This window comes from Microtus pennsylvanicus, chromosome 8 (assembly GCF_037038515.1).
Source record: "Microtus pennsylvanicus isolate mMicPen1 chromosome 8, mMicPen1.hap1, whole genome shotgun sequence".
NCBI lineage: Eukaryota > Metazoa > Chordata > Mammalia > Rodentia > Cricetidae > Microtus > Microtus pennsylvanicus.
The window spans coordinates 7,694,871-7,713,067 of NC_134586.1; the positions used below are offsets into that span (position 1 = coordinate 7,694,871).

General features: G+C 42.0%; 2 protein-coding genes across 2 annotated transcripts in view; one reads left to right on the top strand and one right to left on the bottom strand.

Moving 5' to 3' along the window:
- Positions 1–18,197, bottom strand: part of Slco1b3 (solute carrier organic anion transporter family member 1B3) — a 1,042,880-nt gene that overhangs the window by 258,189 nt on the left and 766,494 nt on the right. The gene's annotated exons all lie outside the window — the stretch shown is intronic.
- The window catches only part of Gys2 (glycogen synthase 2), a 33,986-nt gene that overhangs the window by 1,440 nt on the left and 14,349 nt on the right, over positions 1–18,197 (top strand). The window contains exons 2-8 of the mRNA XM_075982358.1: positions 5,004–5,185; positions 7,682–7,873; positions 9,489–9,671; positions 12,539–12,683; positions 13,772–13,889; positions 14,907–15,027; positions 17,737–17,843. Coding sequence (XP_075838473.1) covers positions 5,004–5,185; positions 7,682–7,873; positions 9,489–9,671; positions 12,539–12,683; positions 13,772–13,889; positions 14,907–15,027; positions 17,737–17,843 — 1,048 coding nt within the window. The remainder of the gene's footprint in view (positions 1–5,003; positions 5,186–7,681; positions 7,874–9,488; positions 9,672–12,538; positions 12,684–13,771; positions 13,890–14,906; positions 15,028–17,736; positions 17,844–18,197) is intronic.

Below are 18,197 nucleotides of genomic sequence, written 5' to 3' on the forward strand. Positions count from 1 at the left end.
GACCCTGTTTCAAAAAGCAGAGCTCAGAGAAAGAGGCCTCTGTTGACCTCTGGCCTCCCTGTGTGTGTGCTTATGCCTTCACACGAGCACCCATGGGAACATGGGCCCACAAGTGCGCCACGTGCACCACGTGCACCTACACACACGTGCACGTGCGCACTCACAGCTGTATTTGAACTCTGTCCTGGTTTCCACCTCATGCTGACTGTCCAAAGTTCTCTAGTATGTATTTAGAAAATACGCAAAAGAACGGTTAACAGTAGGCTCTTGTGTTTAGAAGCGCCCAGATGAAGCTCGGAGAACAGCTCTTCTTCCTCTGTATTAGCAAGGAGGAGCAGAGAGGACCCCATCTCAGCACCAAGAAGGGGGAATGTCACATGCACAGCTCTTTCAAATGCCCATTTCCAGTCACCAGTTCTTTCTCTCCAGTTTCTGAGTAAGGCCAGGGCTCCTGGGAACCGGGCCACTTCTAGTACACACAAATCCAGGTGTCCCGTGAAAGAAAGGTTTTTCTCTGCAGAGCAGGCAGGAATTCAGTGAGGGAGCTTTTGGAGGGGGGAAAGCTGGGGAGAATTAGTGCTGGGAATCAGTCCTGAAGAGCCACGCACAGGCCCTTGACAAGCAAGGTTCTTCTCTCCATTGAACATGAATGGGGCCTTAGAGATCATTCATGAAAGTTGCAGTCCCGTGGGTCCTATGTGACATTTGTGTAGATATCTGTCTCTAGGGAGGTCCCTGGCATATAAGACATGTTCAACTGACTTTTTTTATTTTTAAAAACATTTTATTTATTTTTGTTTCTATGTACTGTATGAATGCTTTGCCTGCATGTGCAGAAAGGGCCAGAAGAGGGCGTCTCTCCTCTTGGAACCGCAGTTGCCGAGGGTGTGAGCAGCCATATGAAAGCTGAAATTGTACCCAGGTAGAGCAGTGAATGCTCTTAGCTGCTGAGCCAATCTCTAGCCCCTGTTGGTTGGCTTTAAATTGCCGTCTACTCATGTTGACATCTTCAACATATATTTAATATTTTCAATCTAATTTTTAAAGTTCTATTTAGATAGATAGTAATTCTAGCCCTCCCTGACAATTCATTGCTACCGTAGCTCCTTTGAAAAACCTAGCTTGAGGCTGTAGTCCTGTGCAGTTTGTGGTTATGATGTGAGGCATCTTTGAGATCATGACCCCCTCACTTCATAGCTGAAAGGACACATGGGGGCACCCAGTGACCTCACAAATGGCAGAGATGGGAAAGAACACTTTTGTCTCTTTCAAACCAATATAAAAATTAATTATTAAAATGTCCACTGTCTAAGAAAATGTTCCATAGATGAAAAACTTTGGCTGTCAAATATTAAAGATTTTTGAAGCTTTGCGGTTAAAAAAAAAAAAACCTTAGGATATTTAAATATCAGGTACTCCATGAGTAAAATGAATACAGCATACTCTGGCTATCCTACAGCCATCTGTGGAGGACGAGAAATATTTATAGTTAAGAAAACAAGACTTTTAAAAAGTATTTCCTTTTTATTAAAATTATTGATGAGTGCTTGCCTGTATGTAGGTTACCATGTGCACAAAGTGTCCATAAAAGCCAGAAGAGGGCATCTGACTGCCTGTAAATGGAGTTATGGATGGTTGTGGGTGCTGGGAAATGAAATCAAGTCCTCTGCAGGAGCAACAGTTGGTCTTATCCCCTGAGCCATCTCTCCAGCTCACAAAAGACATCTGAGGGGAGGCGGAATAATTCTTCAGTGCCAGCATTTTCGAATGAATGACATGAATGTAGTAAACACAGGAGAAGGAATCACAATTATTATAGATTATACTTAGGCCCCAAAACAACCAATCCTACTTGTCCACACTAGCCTCAAATTGTTGTTTTTTATCCATTGATCTGCATATTATTACAACTACCCAGCTATTTAATAAAAAGCATCACTGGGAGAGTAGACAGTCTTGAAAAATGCAGAATTTGCTCAGTACTCCGACATGCACAGGTTTGCGGGAAGATGGTCATGACTGTATTTCCTAACCCGCTGTGATGGGTGTGAGGGCAGAAGAACAAGGTTATGGACTTGTACTGTGTGTTGGTTGTTAGGGTGAAATTCCCAGCCTACTCTAGAGTTAAGGGAAAGTTGTCTACTGAAGAGACGTCTGTGATGAGACCTATGGACTGAATCACTTTGGGCAGAGACAGTGAAGCAGGCAATAGTTCAGACAGTGTTGTGTGTGAGAACTATACTCCCAAGACTCACTGTGTGTAAACCAAGATACACAGTATGCTCTGTTTACAGACCTGAGAGAGAAAATAGGAGTCTGGGGAGAGATAAGAGGCTAGTCAGGGTTAGATTGTGAAATTCCCAATAAATTATTACCTTAAGATAAACATAAGATCCACAGATGACGGAAAACGTGTAATGTTTTGTTATCCTGAGTCCAGTCTGTTTTACGCATGATAATCTCCAGTTGTACCAAATCTCCTGCATCGTTTTGTCCTTCACTTCCAATGTACATTTTTCATTAATTAAATTCGTTCTTTAACAATTCTGTTCACATATTTTCTTTTTACTCTTGCTCTCCCTTTTCTCTCTTTCCCACCCATCATCTTCCCCCTTCCTTATAGAACATTCGTGCCTTTTCTGTTTACTGACCACTGATTTTAACGAAGATTGTCTGTGTTTGGAAATATCCACTGTGGACTGATGTATTAGCTTCTTTGTACACAGCTGTAAGGGTTGATTTTTGAGACAGGCTCTCATTGGCTTGATAAGGCTAGACTGTCTGGCTAGAGAGCACCAGGCGTCTGCCCATCCATCTCTCCTGTGAGGATCATTAAGTCTGTGTAAGACCCTGCCTATTCGTGTGGGTCTGGGCAACACCCTGCACAGGACTTCATGTTTGCATGGCAAACTCTTTACTGTCTGGGTCTAATCTAAGACTTTTTCCGAGAAAAGGACCTGGTATTTTTTTTTTAATCAGATTTCCAGATGACCCAGGGATTGATGCAGGAACAGCTGTTTATTAGAGAAATGTTCATTTAGGTCTGCTGCTCACCATATGGAGGTGATGAGTCACTATTGAACTGGGTTTCTTACATACTCTTGGTATTAATTCTTTATGAGACTAATATTCAGCAAACTGTGTCTTGCGCAAGTCTCTGCTGCCTCTGTCAACTGTTTCTTTTGCTGGTTGCTGTGAGTTTTGATGGTATTAAGTGTTAAAATTTTATTTTATTGTGAATAGGAATGCTTTCTTGATTTCTTTACAGGCAAGTTACTTTTAGCCTATGGAAATGTTACTGCTTTTACATGATGACTTTTAATCTTATAACTTTACTGATTTGTTAGTTTTAGTAGATTTTCTAGATAGAAGATCATGCAACCCCAAATAACAACAATCTGACTTTCTTTTCTCCAGCTTGGAAACTGGTCATTTCTTTCTCATGTCTTACTACTCTGGCATGGGCTTCTGTCACAGTATTGAAGAGAAGTGATGATTCTATGAGCACTTTCTTATGCAGAGCTTACAGACAGAACTTTCAGAGTCTCTCCACTGAATGCAATATGACTTGTGGGCACGCTTCCCTGACTTCAACATTGCATAATGTACACGCACTAAAATGTCACACACACTATAAAAATGTGGTTATTTAGAAAATAGAAAAAAAGCTGTGGCTCTTTTTGTTATTCCAAAAGTATCTAGAAAACATGCATACATGCATATATGCACACACACATATACATGAACATATGCACACATGCACACACAAATATATACACTCATACACATTCACACACATATGTGTACACATGCACATGTATATACATACAAATATATTCACACATGCAGACTTATATGCATGCACCCATGCATTCCTCTATGAATATACACAAGTTTAACCAGGGATAGCAAGAGGGCTCAGCAGATAAATGTGCCTGCAACTAAACTTAGGACCCACGAGGTGAAAGAAGAGGACCAATATATGCAAGTTTGTGGTAAAAGGAGCAGCGGGCTGCGTTCCCAGTGCCCAGCCTTCAGCCACCTGGCTAGCTTATACCCCGAAGTAACAATACAGAAACTGTATTAATTAAACACTGCCTGGCCCATTAGTTCTAGCCTCTTATTGGCTAGCTCTTACATATTGATTCAACCCATTTCTAATAATCTGTATCGCCACTTGATTGTGGCTTACCAGCATGAGTCTAACCATCATCTGTCTCAGAGAGAAGAGCCATGGTGTCTGCCTGACTCTGATTTCTTTCTCCCAGCATTCTGTTCAGTCTATTCCACCTATCTAAATTCTGCCCTATCAAAAAGCCAAGGCAATTTCTTTATTTGACCAATGAAAGCAACACATAGAAAGAAGACCTCCTACACCACAAGTTGTCCTCTGGTTTTCATAAATGTGCTATGACACACATGCACCTCTCATACATAAAAATAATAATGTAATTTAAAAATCTTATGAAAGCTAAGCCCCAACTATCTCATCGGGCTCTTGTTTTCCATGTGGGTTTTTTTGAGACCACAACAGAAAAACCTTCCATCATCACACCCTGTGAAACCCAATGCCTCTTATCTTTTCATGAAACTGCTCATTCTTTCCCTGTATCTATCGCTCCTCGGGGACATTCAAAGGCCCATCCATTCACTGCTCCATGTCTTGAGGTATGATCTTACTCTGCTGTCTGGAGGTTGTGGAGTCAGACTGAGCTGGAATCCCAACCCCTGTGTGATGACGGGTCCATCGCGAAGTCTCTCCGGGCTTTGCTTTACTCACTTGTGAAATAAACACAGGATCGTCCCTATAGTGTTCTGTGAGACCTGGGGGAAACTCCTCAAATGGCTGAGAATAGGCCCAACATTGAACTCTTCCAAACACCTTAAATCCTGCCCTTTAATAAAGTTAAGTGAAATGCAACTTTAAATAGTACAGTAATAGATACTAATTCAACTCTTGCATCACCAACTGGAATAATAATAGAAAGGTTTCTCCTTTACAGTTGGGGGCATCTATACTGTGATTCAGACCAAGGCCAAAACAACAGCAGATGAATGGGGAGAAAACTACTTTCTGATAGGTCCATATTTTGAACATAATATGAAAACTCAAGTAGAGCAGTGTGAACCCACCAACGATGCTGTCAAAAGAGCCATGGATGCAATGAATAAACACGGCTGCCAGGTAAAAGATCCTGATTGTCCCTTGCCTCTATATCTTTTAATGAACTGTTATCAGAAAACAGAATATACACACCTTCCAACAACTCACCAGAGATGGCCATCTGCCCAGCTAAGGAAGAAGAGAAGATTTGCAAGAAAGACACTGATTCTTCTTACAAAGAGGGAATTTGAGGCACCTTGTGAAGTCTAAGATTCTCTAACAGGTCAATGAGTGGGAGCTCCAGGAAGATTCAGAGTTGAGACAGTCTTAAGAAAGTTGTACATAAAGTGTGACTAGGTCATGGGAGTTGATGACATTATTCAATACCAGTTTACTAAGTGCACACTTTTGGTCAAATGGCTTCTGAATTTTTTCCTTTTCTTTTGCTGTGACAGGGCTGGGAATGTAGTTCAATGGTAGATTATTGGCTAGTATGCATGAGGCCAGGAGCCCTTGTTAGAACCTCACAGCTACAGAAAGTGAAATAATATATTTCATTGCTGAGATAAAATACCTTATCAGAAGGAAGCTAGCAGAGAAAAGTCTATTATGCCAGTTCCAGGGGGCCCAACAGCCTTTCCTGGCCTTCTTAGAAGCCAGGAACACATGACACACAGACATACATTCAGGCAAAATGCCAAGACTAGTCATGCAACATGCCTGGCCTCCCAGCACTTTATGGTCTAAAATAGAAGGCTCCCAAACTGGAAGCCAGACTAGATTATATAGCAAGATACTTCTCACATATGATATTAAATCCAGTGTCTATGAACTCAGTCACAAGAAGATAATAAGGGACAAAAAAAGCAAAAATTATATGATCCAGACATCTGACTTTCAAGTGACCTCACTTAATGAACAGCAGGACTTGTAGATGACACAGATAAGTGGGTGCTCCCTCCAACTTCAAGCTCAAATGTCAGATATTATCACCACTCTTTTCTGTGTAGCTTGATGAGTCAATCACACTTTTTGCCATGGTGACAAGTACCTGAGAAACAATTCACAAGAGAAAATTATCATTTGGGTTAACAATTTTAGTCTGTGTTTAATTAGTATCATTGCTTTGGGGATGTGTTGAAATGTAGTATCATAGTGGTGGGAATATGGGTTAGAGGTGAATATGGGTTAGAGGTTGTTCATCTCATAGTAGACCCAAGCAAAGAGCACCAGGGAAAGGCTAGGAACTGATAAAATACCCCCATATTCTTATAGGTTTTTAGTTGTGAATTCATGAATGAACTCATCCATTGAGTCAGTTAGTTCCTTTGTGATCCAAAAGCTTAAAGTTTTCTAAGCTCTAAAACAAGAAACATACACAAATTTTATTACTTTTATGTGACCTATCATTAAAAGCCTTAGCTAGAGCAATAAGAGAAAGAAATAAAGGGCATCTAAATTAAAAAGAATAAAGCCAAATTATCACAATATTTTTAGATGGCATGGATCTTATATACAGAAAACTCTAAAGAATACAAACTTCCAAAGGCATTTAACATATGAACTTTTTATGGAACATTATTTTAACTAGGCAGATATGTTATATTTGTTTATGCTGCAGAATATTACTTGAACTGTGTAAAGGTGTGTTACTTTTGTTTATGCTGCATTTGCTTAACAATGTATGGATGTGTGATTAATTATGTAAAGATGTGTTACATCTGTTTCACCTTGCCTGCCTAAGGCACCTGCTTGGTCTAATAAAGAGCTAGTCAGGAGAAACTGTAGGCAAGGCTATCAGGCAGAGTGAATAGGAGGAGAAAGCTAGGCTCAAATAGAAAAAAAAGGAGAAGGATGAAGAATGAGAGAAGGAGGAGAGAATGAGGGACATAAGAAGGCAAGAAGCCAGGCAGATGTCAGCCAGCCAGACATAGCTAAGCCGTGAAAGTAAGATATAGAGAAGAAAGAGAGGTTATAAACCCCACGGAAAAGTAGATAAAGACAAACAGGTTAATTTAAGTTAAACAAGCTTGTCAGAAATGTGCCTACACTAGGCTGAGTATTCAAAAGTAATGGTAAGTCTGTGTGTCATGATTTGGGAGCTAGGTGGTGGCCAGAAAGAAAGAGTTTGATACATAAACTTTTGTCTTTGGAGAACAATTTCACATTAACCCTTGGTCTGCCACTGTTCTGTCTCTTAGTTTCTTGGTTATGATAAAACACTCTGATAAGAGTGAGGTAGAAAGGGCACATTCGACCTGAAATTATAGAGGGATCTAGTCCATCGTGGCAGGGAAGACAGGGCAGCAGACAGAACAGCCAGGGCAGTGGGCAGGGCAGCCTATAGAAATCCAAGGCTTACCTCTAGTGAGCCTCTACCTACGAAAAGCTCCACAACTTTTCCAAACAGTACAACCAGCTGGGGCCAAGTGTTCCAACAAATGGGCCAATAGAGGACATTTCACATTCAAATCATAACCTTCTGCAAATAATGTTTACATCTTCCAAGCCCAAGTGCACATTTTTCTCTTACGTTGTACTTAAAGAAACACTGGCTATGTTTTCTTTCTGTGTCAGGTGTACTTTGGAAGATGGCTGATAGAAGGGAGTCCCTACGTGGTGCTTTTTGACATAAGCTCTTCAGCATGGAACCTGGACAGGTGGAAGGGTGACTTCTGGGAAGCATGTAGCGTTGGTATCCCTCATCATGACCGAGAAGCCAACGACATGCTTATATTTGGGTCTTTAACTGCCTGGTTTTTAAAAGAGGTACAGTTTGCTGTATGACAGAACAGAGGGCAGCCTCCTAAACTGAGGATCCAGCGATGACCTAAAAATTTGGAGATAGGCTTCCACTGATTGTTATAATGCATTTTAAAAAATGATTTCAAGGAAATATTTGCCATTCCTTAATGACCAACCTTTGCAACAGAATAGTAATACTTATTACTATTTATCTCATGGAATATTTAAATAAAGTCATGCATATAAAACACCCAGCTATATTGCCTGATCTTATAGAAGATATGCAAAATATATGCATAAAAGAGATATGTCATGAAAAATACATATAAATTCTAGGCAGCAGAAAAGATTTGAAACAGTCTGTTTTGTTTATGTGTGAGCACAGCTGGACATAGAGTGAATGCTTGATATTTCCTTTATTCACTAAAGCCTGACGTGGCCTCAGCAGCTACTGAGGAGTTCTTAGAAGCAAATTAGTCAGAGGGAGACTACCAGAAGCCAGTTTTGTAAATGGGGCCTTCTCAAATCATGGTACTTGGATTCCCGTGCATGCCTCTTGTCACCTACAGAGGGTTCCGCCTGACAAAAGTCAGATCTTAAAGAAGGAGACCCCTAGTAAGGAGGGAGCTAAGGGCTTAGTACTGAGATGGTGCTCCCTTTAACACATCTGTCTGATGAAGTCCTATGCAGTACTCACCAAGGGCTAATTGGAGAAGGTGGACAGGTGGCTTCTTAGTAGTAGCAGAAGTGAAGACAGGTTGGGGACTTGGGAAAAGTCAGTCGTAGTGACAGATATGCACTCCCATGGTACCAGGAAGTGCCACCAACTCTTCCTCTACAGTCTTCCTGCCTGAGCCATGGCTCCAAGTTAGAGACCAGCTACCAAGTGGTATTGTGTGTAGTGTGCTTATCTTTAGTGTAGGAGTGTGTGTGTGTGTGTGTGTGTGTGTGTGTGTGTGTGCGTATGCATGTGTTTGATGTGGGGGTATATTTGTATGTCTATATGCGTGTGTGGTTGTGGTGAATGTGGTAAATACGTGTTTGGTGAGGGGTGTATTTATGTGGGAAGGTGTGTGTGTGGTGTGTGTGTCTGGTGTAAGTGTATATTTGTGTTTGTGCGTATGTGTGTGGTGTTTGTGGTAAATATGTGTTTGGTGGGTGGGTATATTTATGTGGGAAGGTGGTGGGGTGGGAGTTTATATTTGTGTGTGTATGCATGTGTGTGTGGTATATGTGGTAAAGATGTGTTTGGTGAGTGGGTGTATTTATGAGGGAAGGTATGTGTGTGTGTTTGGTGTGGGGCGTATTTGTGTGTTGTATTTGTTGTATGTATGTGGTGTGTATGTACTTACTGTGAATGTGTATTTGTGTGTTGGGTGAGTATATTTGGTGTGTGGGTGTATGTTTGTGTGTGTTTGTGTGTGTGGTGTGCACGTTTGGTGTGGGGTGTGTTCACATGCAGGGGTTTGGGTGTGAAAGAAGCTCACATGGGTAGACTAAGTAGATTCCCTTTATTTCCTCAAAAGTATTACTTCTGTTAAGAGGGATACGATTTATACACCTCACGTCTGTCCTTCTACTGTGGGCAATGCTCAAGATCAAGCAACACCAATCACTAAAGGCTTTTCTCCTGATGCAGGTGACAGACCATGCGGACGGCAAACATGTCATTGCCCAATTCCATGAATGGCAGGCTGGAACTGGGCTGGTTCTTTCCCGTGCCAGGAAACTTCCCATCGCCACAATATTTACAACCCATGCCACGCTGCTTGGGCGGTATCTCTGCGCAGCAAATATTGACTTCTATAACCAGCTTGACAAGGTAAAGCACCCACTGGCCCCACTTGTCCCCTTTCTTTCAGGCTCGCTGAAGCCCAAAGATGAAAGATATTGATCTCTACATTTCAGCTAACAACCGCATGGCAGCAATGCCCTTTTAGCTCATCAGAATTCATGGAGCAGTCTCCCCTGGGTGATAGAGGTGGAGGAAGTTTAACTTTGTTTGCGGTACAATGGACTATAGAGGCTGAGAGGCCCGAGTTCTGCTCCCTCTCTGAAACAGGGATCGAGACAGGCATAACAGGAAGGTGACACTGTACTGTGAGGCACAGGCACCTGTTCCTCCCCAGATGATTGACAGACTGGGATCTTGGGCAGACCTGGATCGGAACCTGAGCCTTATCTCTTTATCCCCTGCATGAGTTATTTATTGGCAGACACTTTAAGCAAATGCCTCAGCTTCTTTCTGGAATTCTGAAGTGCACAGGTGAGGTGCTCCAGAACCAGGGAGCAGATGTCACAAGAAGTGGAGGTGGGCACCTCATGGCCTGTTTTACCGAGTGCCCAAATCTGTGACCTCAGTTCATTTAGTTTTTATCTTTCTTCAATTTCCAGTTGAACTGGCATGATAAAAGTGTCTTCCCAATTTTAATTCTATTTATGTGTCTGTGTGAGTGTGTGTCACAAGTGTGCAAGTGCCCTTGGAGGTCTAAAGAGGACATAAAATCGTCTGTAGAGTTGTGAATGCTCAAGTGAGGGCTGGGAATTGAACTCGGGTCCTCTGTAACAGCAGCACATGCCTTTAGCCATTGAGCTGTCTCTACAGCCCCAACGCATTTTATATTATAAAGTCAGAAAGATTATCAAAAGCACACATTCAATGGCCATTAACTAAAACAGTGTGTGTTTAATATCTAGTTTACTTATCGAGTCAGTTTAGGGCTTATAGGTTTGGTTTCACTATTAGGAAAATCAGGAAATTGAAAAGTTGAATTTTTAAAAAACTTACCCAGACTTAAACTTCTGGGATCCTATGAATCAGAATGTGTGTCTGTGGATGCACACGCGTGAATAATAATCAGTAGCCGGGGGAGTTGATGCCGCTGTCTCGAACACGTTTGGAATGCAAGGACAGGCCTTCTGAGAGCCTCTGACAGTGCAGACAGCAGTGCTAATGAGAGCTGCCCTACAAAAAGGTCAGCCGAAGCGAAGATCCAGGCTTTCAATAAGTCAACAAGGTATTTTAAAAGCTGGGAGACAAAGGTGACTGGCAAACAGTGTAGGGTAACAGTCAACTAATCAGGGCAAACCAGCGCCCTGTGGTGAGCACCAGGCAATATGTGCCCAGAAGGTCAGGCCTGGATCTTACAGTGACCCCTGGAGTCCGTCACTGAAGAGTGCTTTGTGGTCTTAGAGATCAACAATCAAGAAAATATAATAATGTATTATGGGTGTCTTATTTAGGAACAAAGACATTATAGTACTCAGATAGATTACAAGCCTTTTGATTAGTTACATTATTATGCCTTCAATGATAACTACAAATCTCAATCATGTTCAGATATATGCTGTGTATTTCAACCCCTCATTCTAATGAACGGTTCTGCCAGTCACTGGTGGATAACAAGTCGTCAAAAATTAGGTTCTGAGTAATATTTATAAGTATTTTCTTAACTGCAGAGATCCTGAGCTCACACTAGGTTTAATTTAGGAAATATATAGACATATCAAATTATACTCCTCAACTAAGACATTTAATAGAAAAGTGACCCTGGCCAAGTTCCCTCGCCTCTGAAAGGTTCAGATTTCCCTTCTGTAAAATGAAGACAGAACATGTGAGTTTTCTGAGAATTAAACACGACAAAGAGCAGAGCTGAACGCCATGTTGGAGACATCTGATGACGCTGTATGTATATTTATCATACTTTCTTTTAAGATACTGCCAGCATCACAGGGAGTTTTGTGAGAAATGACAAATGAAAAAAGTTTAAGGGTTCACTGAGGATTTGGTTTGTGGGTTATTTTGTTATTGTTGTTGTTGTTTTGCTTGTTTTTACCTAAAATATCCAGAATGCACGCACAAAATCTCATAAAAATATTACACTAAGATCATGAGTGACAGATCCCACAACCTCACATACTATGAAGTGAGCATACACTCTTTGAAATTAACTTGGAAGGAGTAAGTAACTGAGAAAAGAAATCTCTCGGTTTTTCTCTCTCAGCTAGTTAAATAGGATAATAGTTATCCAAACTTTTAGTGTCAAGTTTGGTGTCAGCTTTGTTCAATTTTTTAATTTTTAATTTTATTTTATCGGTGTAGCTGTTTTGCCTACGTGTATGTCCATGCACCATGTGTGTGCCAAGTGCCTTCTGAGGCCAGAAGAGCGCACTAGATTCCCTGGAACTAGAGTTACAGATGGTTGTGAGCTGCCATGTGGGCACTGGGAATCAAACCTGGGTCCTCTGCAAGAGCAGCCAGTGCTCCTAACCACTGAGCCATTCTCCAGCCCCCATTTTTTCCAACCTTTTATTTTTTTAATTTTATGGGCCCAACACACTTTTGCTGACTGACTCTGCTACACTGCCTTTTTATGGTTCGTTGTTTGTAGTAAAATATAAAATCCTTGGAGGTTAGAATTATCTGTATACTTATAAACTGTGGAATAAGAAAACATGCAACAAAATGTCAAAATTTTATAGGGGGTGAAATAACAGTCTGGATACATGAAGCAAACAATATTTTTTAAAATACCAGTTTTATAATTTAGCAAGCGGCGTGATACGCACTAGCGCTTTGATGGGGTTATTATAACTTCAATCAGCTGTGAGGAAGAACAATTGTGGACTACGGGTTCTGTTTTGCGTGTGAAGAGGATCGCGCAAGGAACATGTGTTTGTCTTCCACAGTTCGACATAGACAAGGAGGCAGGGGAGAGGCAGATTTACCACCGCTACTGCATGGAGCGGGCCTCGGTGCACTGCGCACATGTGTTCACCACCGTGTCAGAGATCACAGCCATCGAGGCGGAGCACATGCTGAAGCGGAAGCCTGGTAATCCTGGAGGCTGGCTTTGCCATCTCCTAACACACGCAGCACCCTTGCTTAACGGCTGTGATCTTGCCTGGCATTCCCCTGCTTTCAGATACCCCTGGGTGCCTAGAGGAGGCTCTTCAATAAGTGAATAAATTTTGTCAAAGAACCAAACCAAACATGTGGAAAACAAGAGCCCGAGGACAGAGCAGTGGCAGCCTGTTGGGCTAGGCTGTCTTTGTTCTTTCCGAATGTTCCCGTGGATTTGGGGCTCTCTTGGACTCTGGCTTAATTAGGGCTTCAATTGCTGTGATAAACACAACCGAAAGGGACTTGGGGGGAAAGGGTTTGTTTCAGCGTACAGGTCCTGATCACAGCCTGTCATTAAGGGAAGCCAAGGCAGGAACTGAAGCGGAAACACGGAGGAACAGAAACCGCTGGGAACGCTGCTTGCTTGACTGCATGCTTTTCCTGCCTTGCTCAGCCTGATGATTTCTTACACCACACAGGACAGTCTGCTCAGAGGTGGCACCGCCCACAGTGGGCTGGACCAGGCTGGGCCTTCTCACATCAATCACTGATCAAAAAGATGAACCATAGGGCTGTCTATAGACTCATCTCACAGAAGCAAGTTCTCAGTTACTATTCCCTCTTCTCAGTTATGCTAGTAAGTTGACAAAACCCACCCAGTCAGACTCATGGTTCTGAGAGGACATCGGCCAACAACGTCCTGGTTTCTCTCCTGATCTTCCCGTGTGTCTCTCTGCCCACACTTACCCAAAGGCTTTGCTTTTTCCTGTTCTAAAGGAAAGTTTTTGTTTGTGGGGGCTGCCCTGTTAAAGCGTTGCATGCTGTTGTTTCTGGTTGTTTTTAGTTTTTGTTTATCCTCACTGCCAAATACCTTGGGAAAGTAAACCACAGTGTCCACTTCCGTTTCCCCACCAAGCCTCACGTGCTTGTCCTCCCACACGAACCCAAAATTGTCTATTTAAGAAACTACCGAGTTCGGGGTTTTATTTATTTAGTCCCTCTATCATTAAAGGTGACAAAGAATATGCATTACCTCTCAGAAGAGAGTCCCCATTTTTTTTAAATTTTGTTTTTTTCAGATGTAGTAACTCCAAATGGCTTGAATGTTAAGAAGTTTTCTGCAGTGCATGAATTTCAAAATCTCCACGCCATGTACAAGGCCAGAATCCAGGATTTTGTTCGAGGTCATTTCTATGGGTATGTTTTTCTTTATAAAAAAAGGAAGGAAGGAAGGAAGGAAGGAAGGAAGGAAGGAAGGAAGGAAGGAAGGAAGGAAGGAAGGACTGGGCTGTGACAGTGCACTTGGGAGGTGGAGGCAGGTGGGTCTCTGTGAGTTCGAGGCTAGCCTGGTCTACAGAACTAGCTCCGGGACAGCCAGGGCTACACAAAGAAACCTTGTCTTAAAATCACCCCTGTAGCAAGAAGCTGTAGGCCTCTTCCTGCCACCCGGCTCCCACAAGGCTAGCTTTATACCCGAAATAATTACACAGAAACTGCATCCTTTTAAACACTGCTTGGCCCATTAGTTCTAGCCTCTTATTGGCTAATTCTCACATCTTGCTTTAACCCATTTCTAATAATCTGTGTAGCACCACGAGGTGTGGCTTACCAGGGAAGATCTTAACCTGCGTCTGTGTCGAGTGGAAGAATCATGGCAACTGCCTGACTCGGCTTCTTTCTCCCAGCATTCTGTTCTGTCTACTCCACCTACCTAATAATTTTCTGTCCTATTAAAGGGCCAAGGCAGTCTCTTTATTTAACCAATGAAATTAACACAAAAGACTCTCACATCACACCCCCACACCATAAAGAAAAAGAAAAAAGAAAAGAAAGAAGGAAGAAAGGAAGGAAGGAAGGAAGGAAGGAAGGAAGGAAGGAAGGAAGGAAGAAAGGAAGGAAGGAAGGATGAGAACTGCAGAGGTTGTTCTATGGTGAAGAACACAGGCTCCTCTTGCAGAGGACCAGGGCTGTGTTCCATGCATAATATCAAATGGCTCACAACCGCTTGAAACTCTAGCATGGGAAGGGGTTCTGACTCCCTCTTCTGGTCTCCAAGGACATGTACTGGCACATACACACACACACACACCTTTTTTTCAAGCCGTATAGCAAATTCTTCCTTTTCCCCAGTCCCCTTAAGTTTGAAGAGACTTCCTCCAGTGGATTTTGGTACTGTTGTTCTGTTTTATTAGAAATTGCTTTGTTTTGTTTCAGTCATTTGGATTTTGATCTGGAAAAGACTTTATTCCTTTTCATTGCTGGGAGGTATGAGTTCTCGAACAAAGGAGCTGACATCTTCTTGGAATCCTTATCCAGGCTCAATTTCCTCCTAAGGGTAAGGAAGTTCTGGGGTGTGGCACATGGACTTTCTGATACGGGGTATGAAGAACCTAGCTTTGAAGAGGGAATTTGATTTTGGTATTTTAAAATGATAACGTTGGGCAGGTAAGATAGATCAGCCAGTAAAGGTACTTGCTACCAAGTCTGATTTCTACCTCTAGAACCCTCATGATGGAAAGAGGGAAAGACCCCAGAAGCTGCCCTCTGAATACACACACACAAACACACAGACACAGACCCACAACCCCCCCCCCACACACACACAGAAAGAGAGAGAGGGAGGGAGAGAGAGAAACAGAAAGAAGAGGAGGAGAAGGAGAGAAATGTAACAAAACATTGAAAATGATATAATTCTGAAAACCTGCTCAGTTTACATGTTGGAATTGTATGTCACTCACAAGTGTCTTTGTCCATGATCTAAAGTACCCTTTAAAATCACAATTTTGTACTATACATGTTACATGTTAGAAAACCATTTTTAATAGCCCTTTTCTTAAAGGGGGTTTGTTGAAAGACAGATACAGCATTGTCAAGCAAACTAAAAGCCACAGATCATTTATTAGAAACCAAATGTAAGTCATGCTGACACACACATTTAATCACAGAATTCAAGAGGCAGCAGGATCACTGAGTTCAAGGACAGTCTGGTCTACAGAGTGAGTTCCAGGGCAGCTAGGGCTGCATAAAGACACACTAGCTTAAAAAGTTAAAAAAAAAAAAGGAAGGAAGGAATAATGAATGGAAGGAAGAAGAAGAAGAAGAAATCTTGTGGGTGATGATACAGCGTCCTGATAGATATCACCCTTAGCATCACACTCAGCACCCCGAATCCAGACGGCTCTAGCTGTGGCTGTTCCACTGCATGTGAATCAGTCAAGTGTCACAGCATTTGGCTTCCACAGAATAGGACAGATGTTGCTAATTCAATTTCTCCCTGCTTTTACCCTCTACACCAGCTCCCCAAGTTGACAGATCTCCAACTGTTCATCTCTGAAGGGTTCCACCAACATCAATGACTTTAGACCATAGCTATTGATTAAAGTGATTGGTTTATATTCCAAACCTATCGCACTAAAATAAAGAACAAATGATACACGAGTGTGAAAGTTCAGAGCTATCAAGACGCAGAGACATTGGGCGTCCGAGAGATGGCTCAGCAGTTGAAGACACAGGCTTCTCCTTCAGAGCTGCGTTCCCCCACCCACATGGCGGCTCACAACCTCCTGTAGCTCCAATTCCAGGGCATCCAATGCCCTTTTCTGACCTGCTCAGATTCTGTGCTCTTGTGCCCACACCCACACACATACACACTTAGTTTAAAACAAACAAACAAAGAAACAAGATACTGAGACAATATAGATTTTCCTGAGTTCTGCATTATTGTCTCCAAGTTTTTTGAAATATAGTTCTTCTTTTCCTCTGTTAGCAAAAATATTATACCACGTATGATGAAAGACTTCCTAAAACTGCATTATAAGTAAGTGATTAGTAATAATAACACCATGTGCAAGAAAGATTAAAGTAAAAAGGATCATTCTGATATAATCTTTGTTCATATTTCCAGACATATATCCATAAGCATGTTTTGTAAGTATGCTCATAACTGTGAAATGTCAGAGGGCAGAGGCCACTCAGCTGATGGAAAGACGTCCCAAACTCAGGACATAGTCTTTCATTTTAAGCCATAAGGATATCCACATGCTCATAGTTTTAACTGAGTTGAGGCTTTTCTGCCAAAGTGTCTTTTTTTATTTTTTTTAATATTTATTTATTATGTATACAATATTCTGTCTGTGTGTATGCCTGCAGACCAGAAGAGGGCACCAGACCTCATTATAGATGGTTGTGAGCCACCATGTGGTTGCTGGGAACTGAACTCAGGACCTTTGGAAGAGCAAGCAATGCTCTTAACCTCTGAGCCATCTCTCCAGCCTTCAAAGTGTCTTGATATATGTCATTGTCTTGTGATAGAGAGTTGTTATGCCCAAGGAATGTGTGGAAGAGAACAAGAAAATATAGATTTTAGATGTTAAAATAAGTATCAGTTTAAATATTAGCTTTTTCCCTAATAGGCTTTGGGTGCTCAGATAAAATATTACACAATCCTTGCTTCCTTAGCATCAGTAGAATGAGATGGGCCACATCTAATGTGTGTGGTAGTTACAAGGGCAGAGGTCAGTTGTGTGTTTATAGTGCCCAGCACAGCATCTGCTACAACCAAAGTGTGAAGCATAGATTTGCTCTATTCCTTTACGTGTTGGCCTAAAAGTCAAAATGCATCATATGGACCATCTAGGAATGAAACAGAAACATGCAAAAAAATCCATTTGTACAACTCAGTAAATTAGATAGAGTTAGAAGAAGAATCAGAAACAAATCCTCATTAAATTTTGGGCCTCAATATTTAAAGAAAGAATTTTGATTTTTTTTTTCTGTCAGGCCCCACAGAAAAAACACACTGACCTGAGTAGCTATTATTATCTATTTTACATGGCCAGTGGTATGGAAATATTCGTTGCCGACAAATCCTGCTTGGAATTCAGTTAGAAAAGTCTTGGAAAGACATCAGCTTCTGTTCTGTGGCTCAGAGCTCGGTGTTCTTCCGTGATACAGGAAAACACTGTTTTCCAGGCTTGCGGTCCCTGTGCCAGGTGCTTTTTGATCTTTGCTAGGTGACGTTACTGTGTTTTCTGTCCCTCCTCAGATGCATAAGAGCAACGTCACTGTGGTGGTGTTTTTCATCATGCCTGCCAAGACAAACAATTTCAACGTGGAAACCCTGAAGGGCCAGGCGGTGCGGAAACAGCTGTGGTAATCTCGCGTTTGTCAGCCTTCTCCGGCAACACGTGAAGGGAGTTTTGCCTAAGTGTACGACCTCAGAGCTGTGCCCCTGAACTTCGTTTCTCTTTGACGACTGACGCATAAATACTGTGTGGTTCTCTCCTCCTAGCTGATGCACTGGACTGCGCAATGCCCGTAATACGGGGGGGGCAGTACTAGGAAAACTTTCTAACAAACAGCCACAGAATGAGCGCGTGTCCTTATATAGGTTTTAAAGATGGGTTGGATGTATACCAAAGCAAGGAGCTGAGTATAACGACTCCTTCTACGCTCAGCCCAGATCAAACAATTACCAAACACTTCACTAAAGTGCTCTGTTCACTG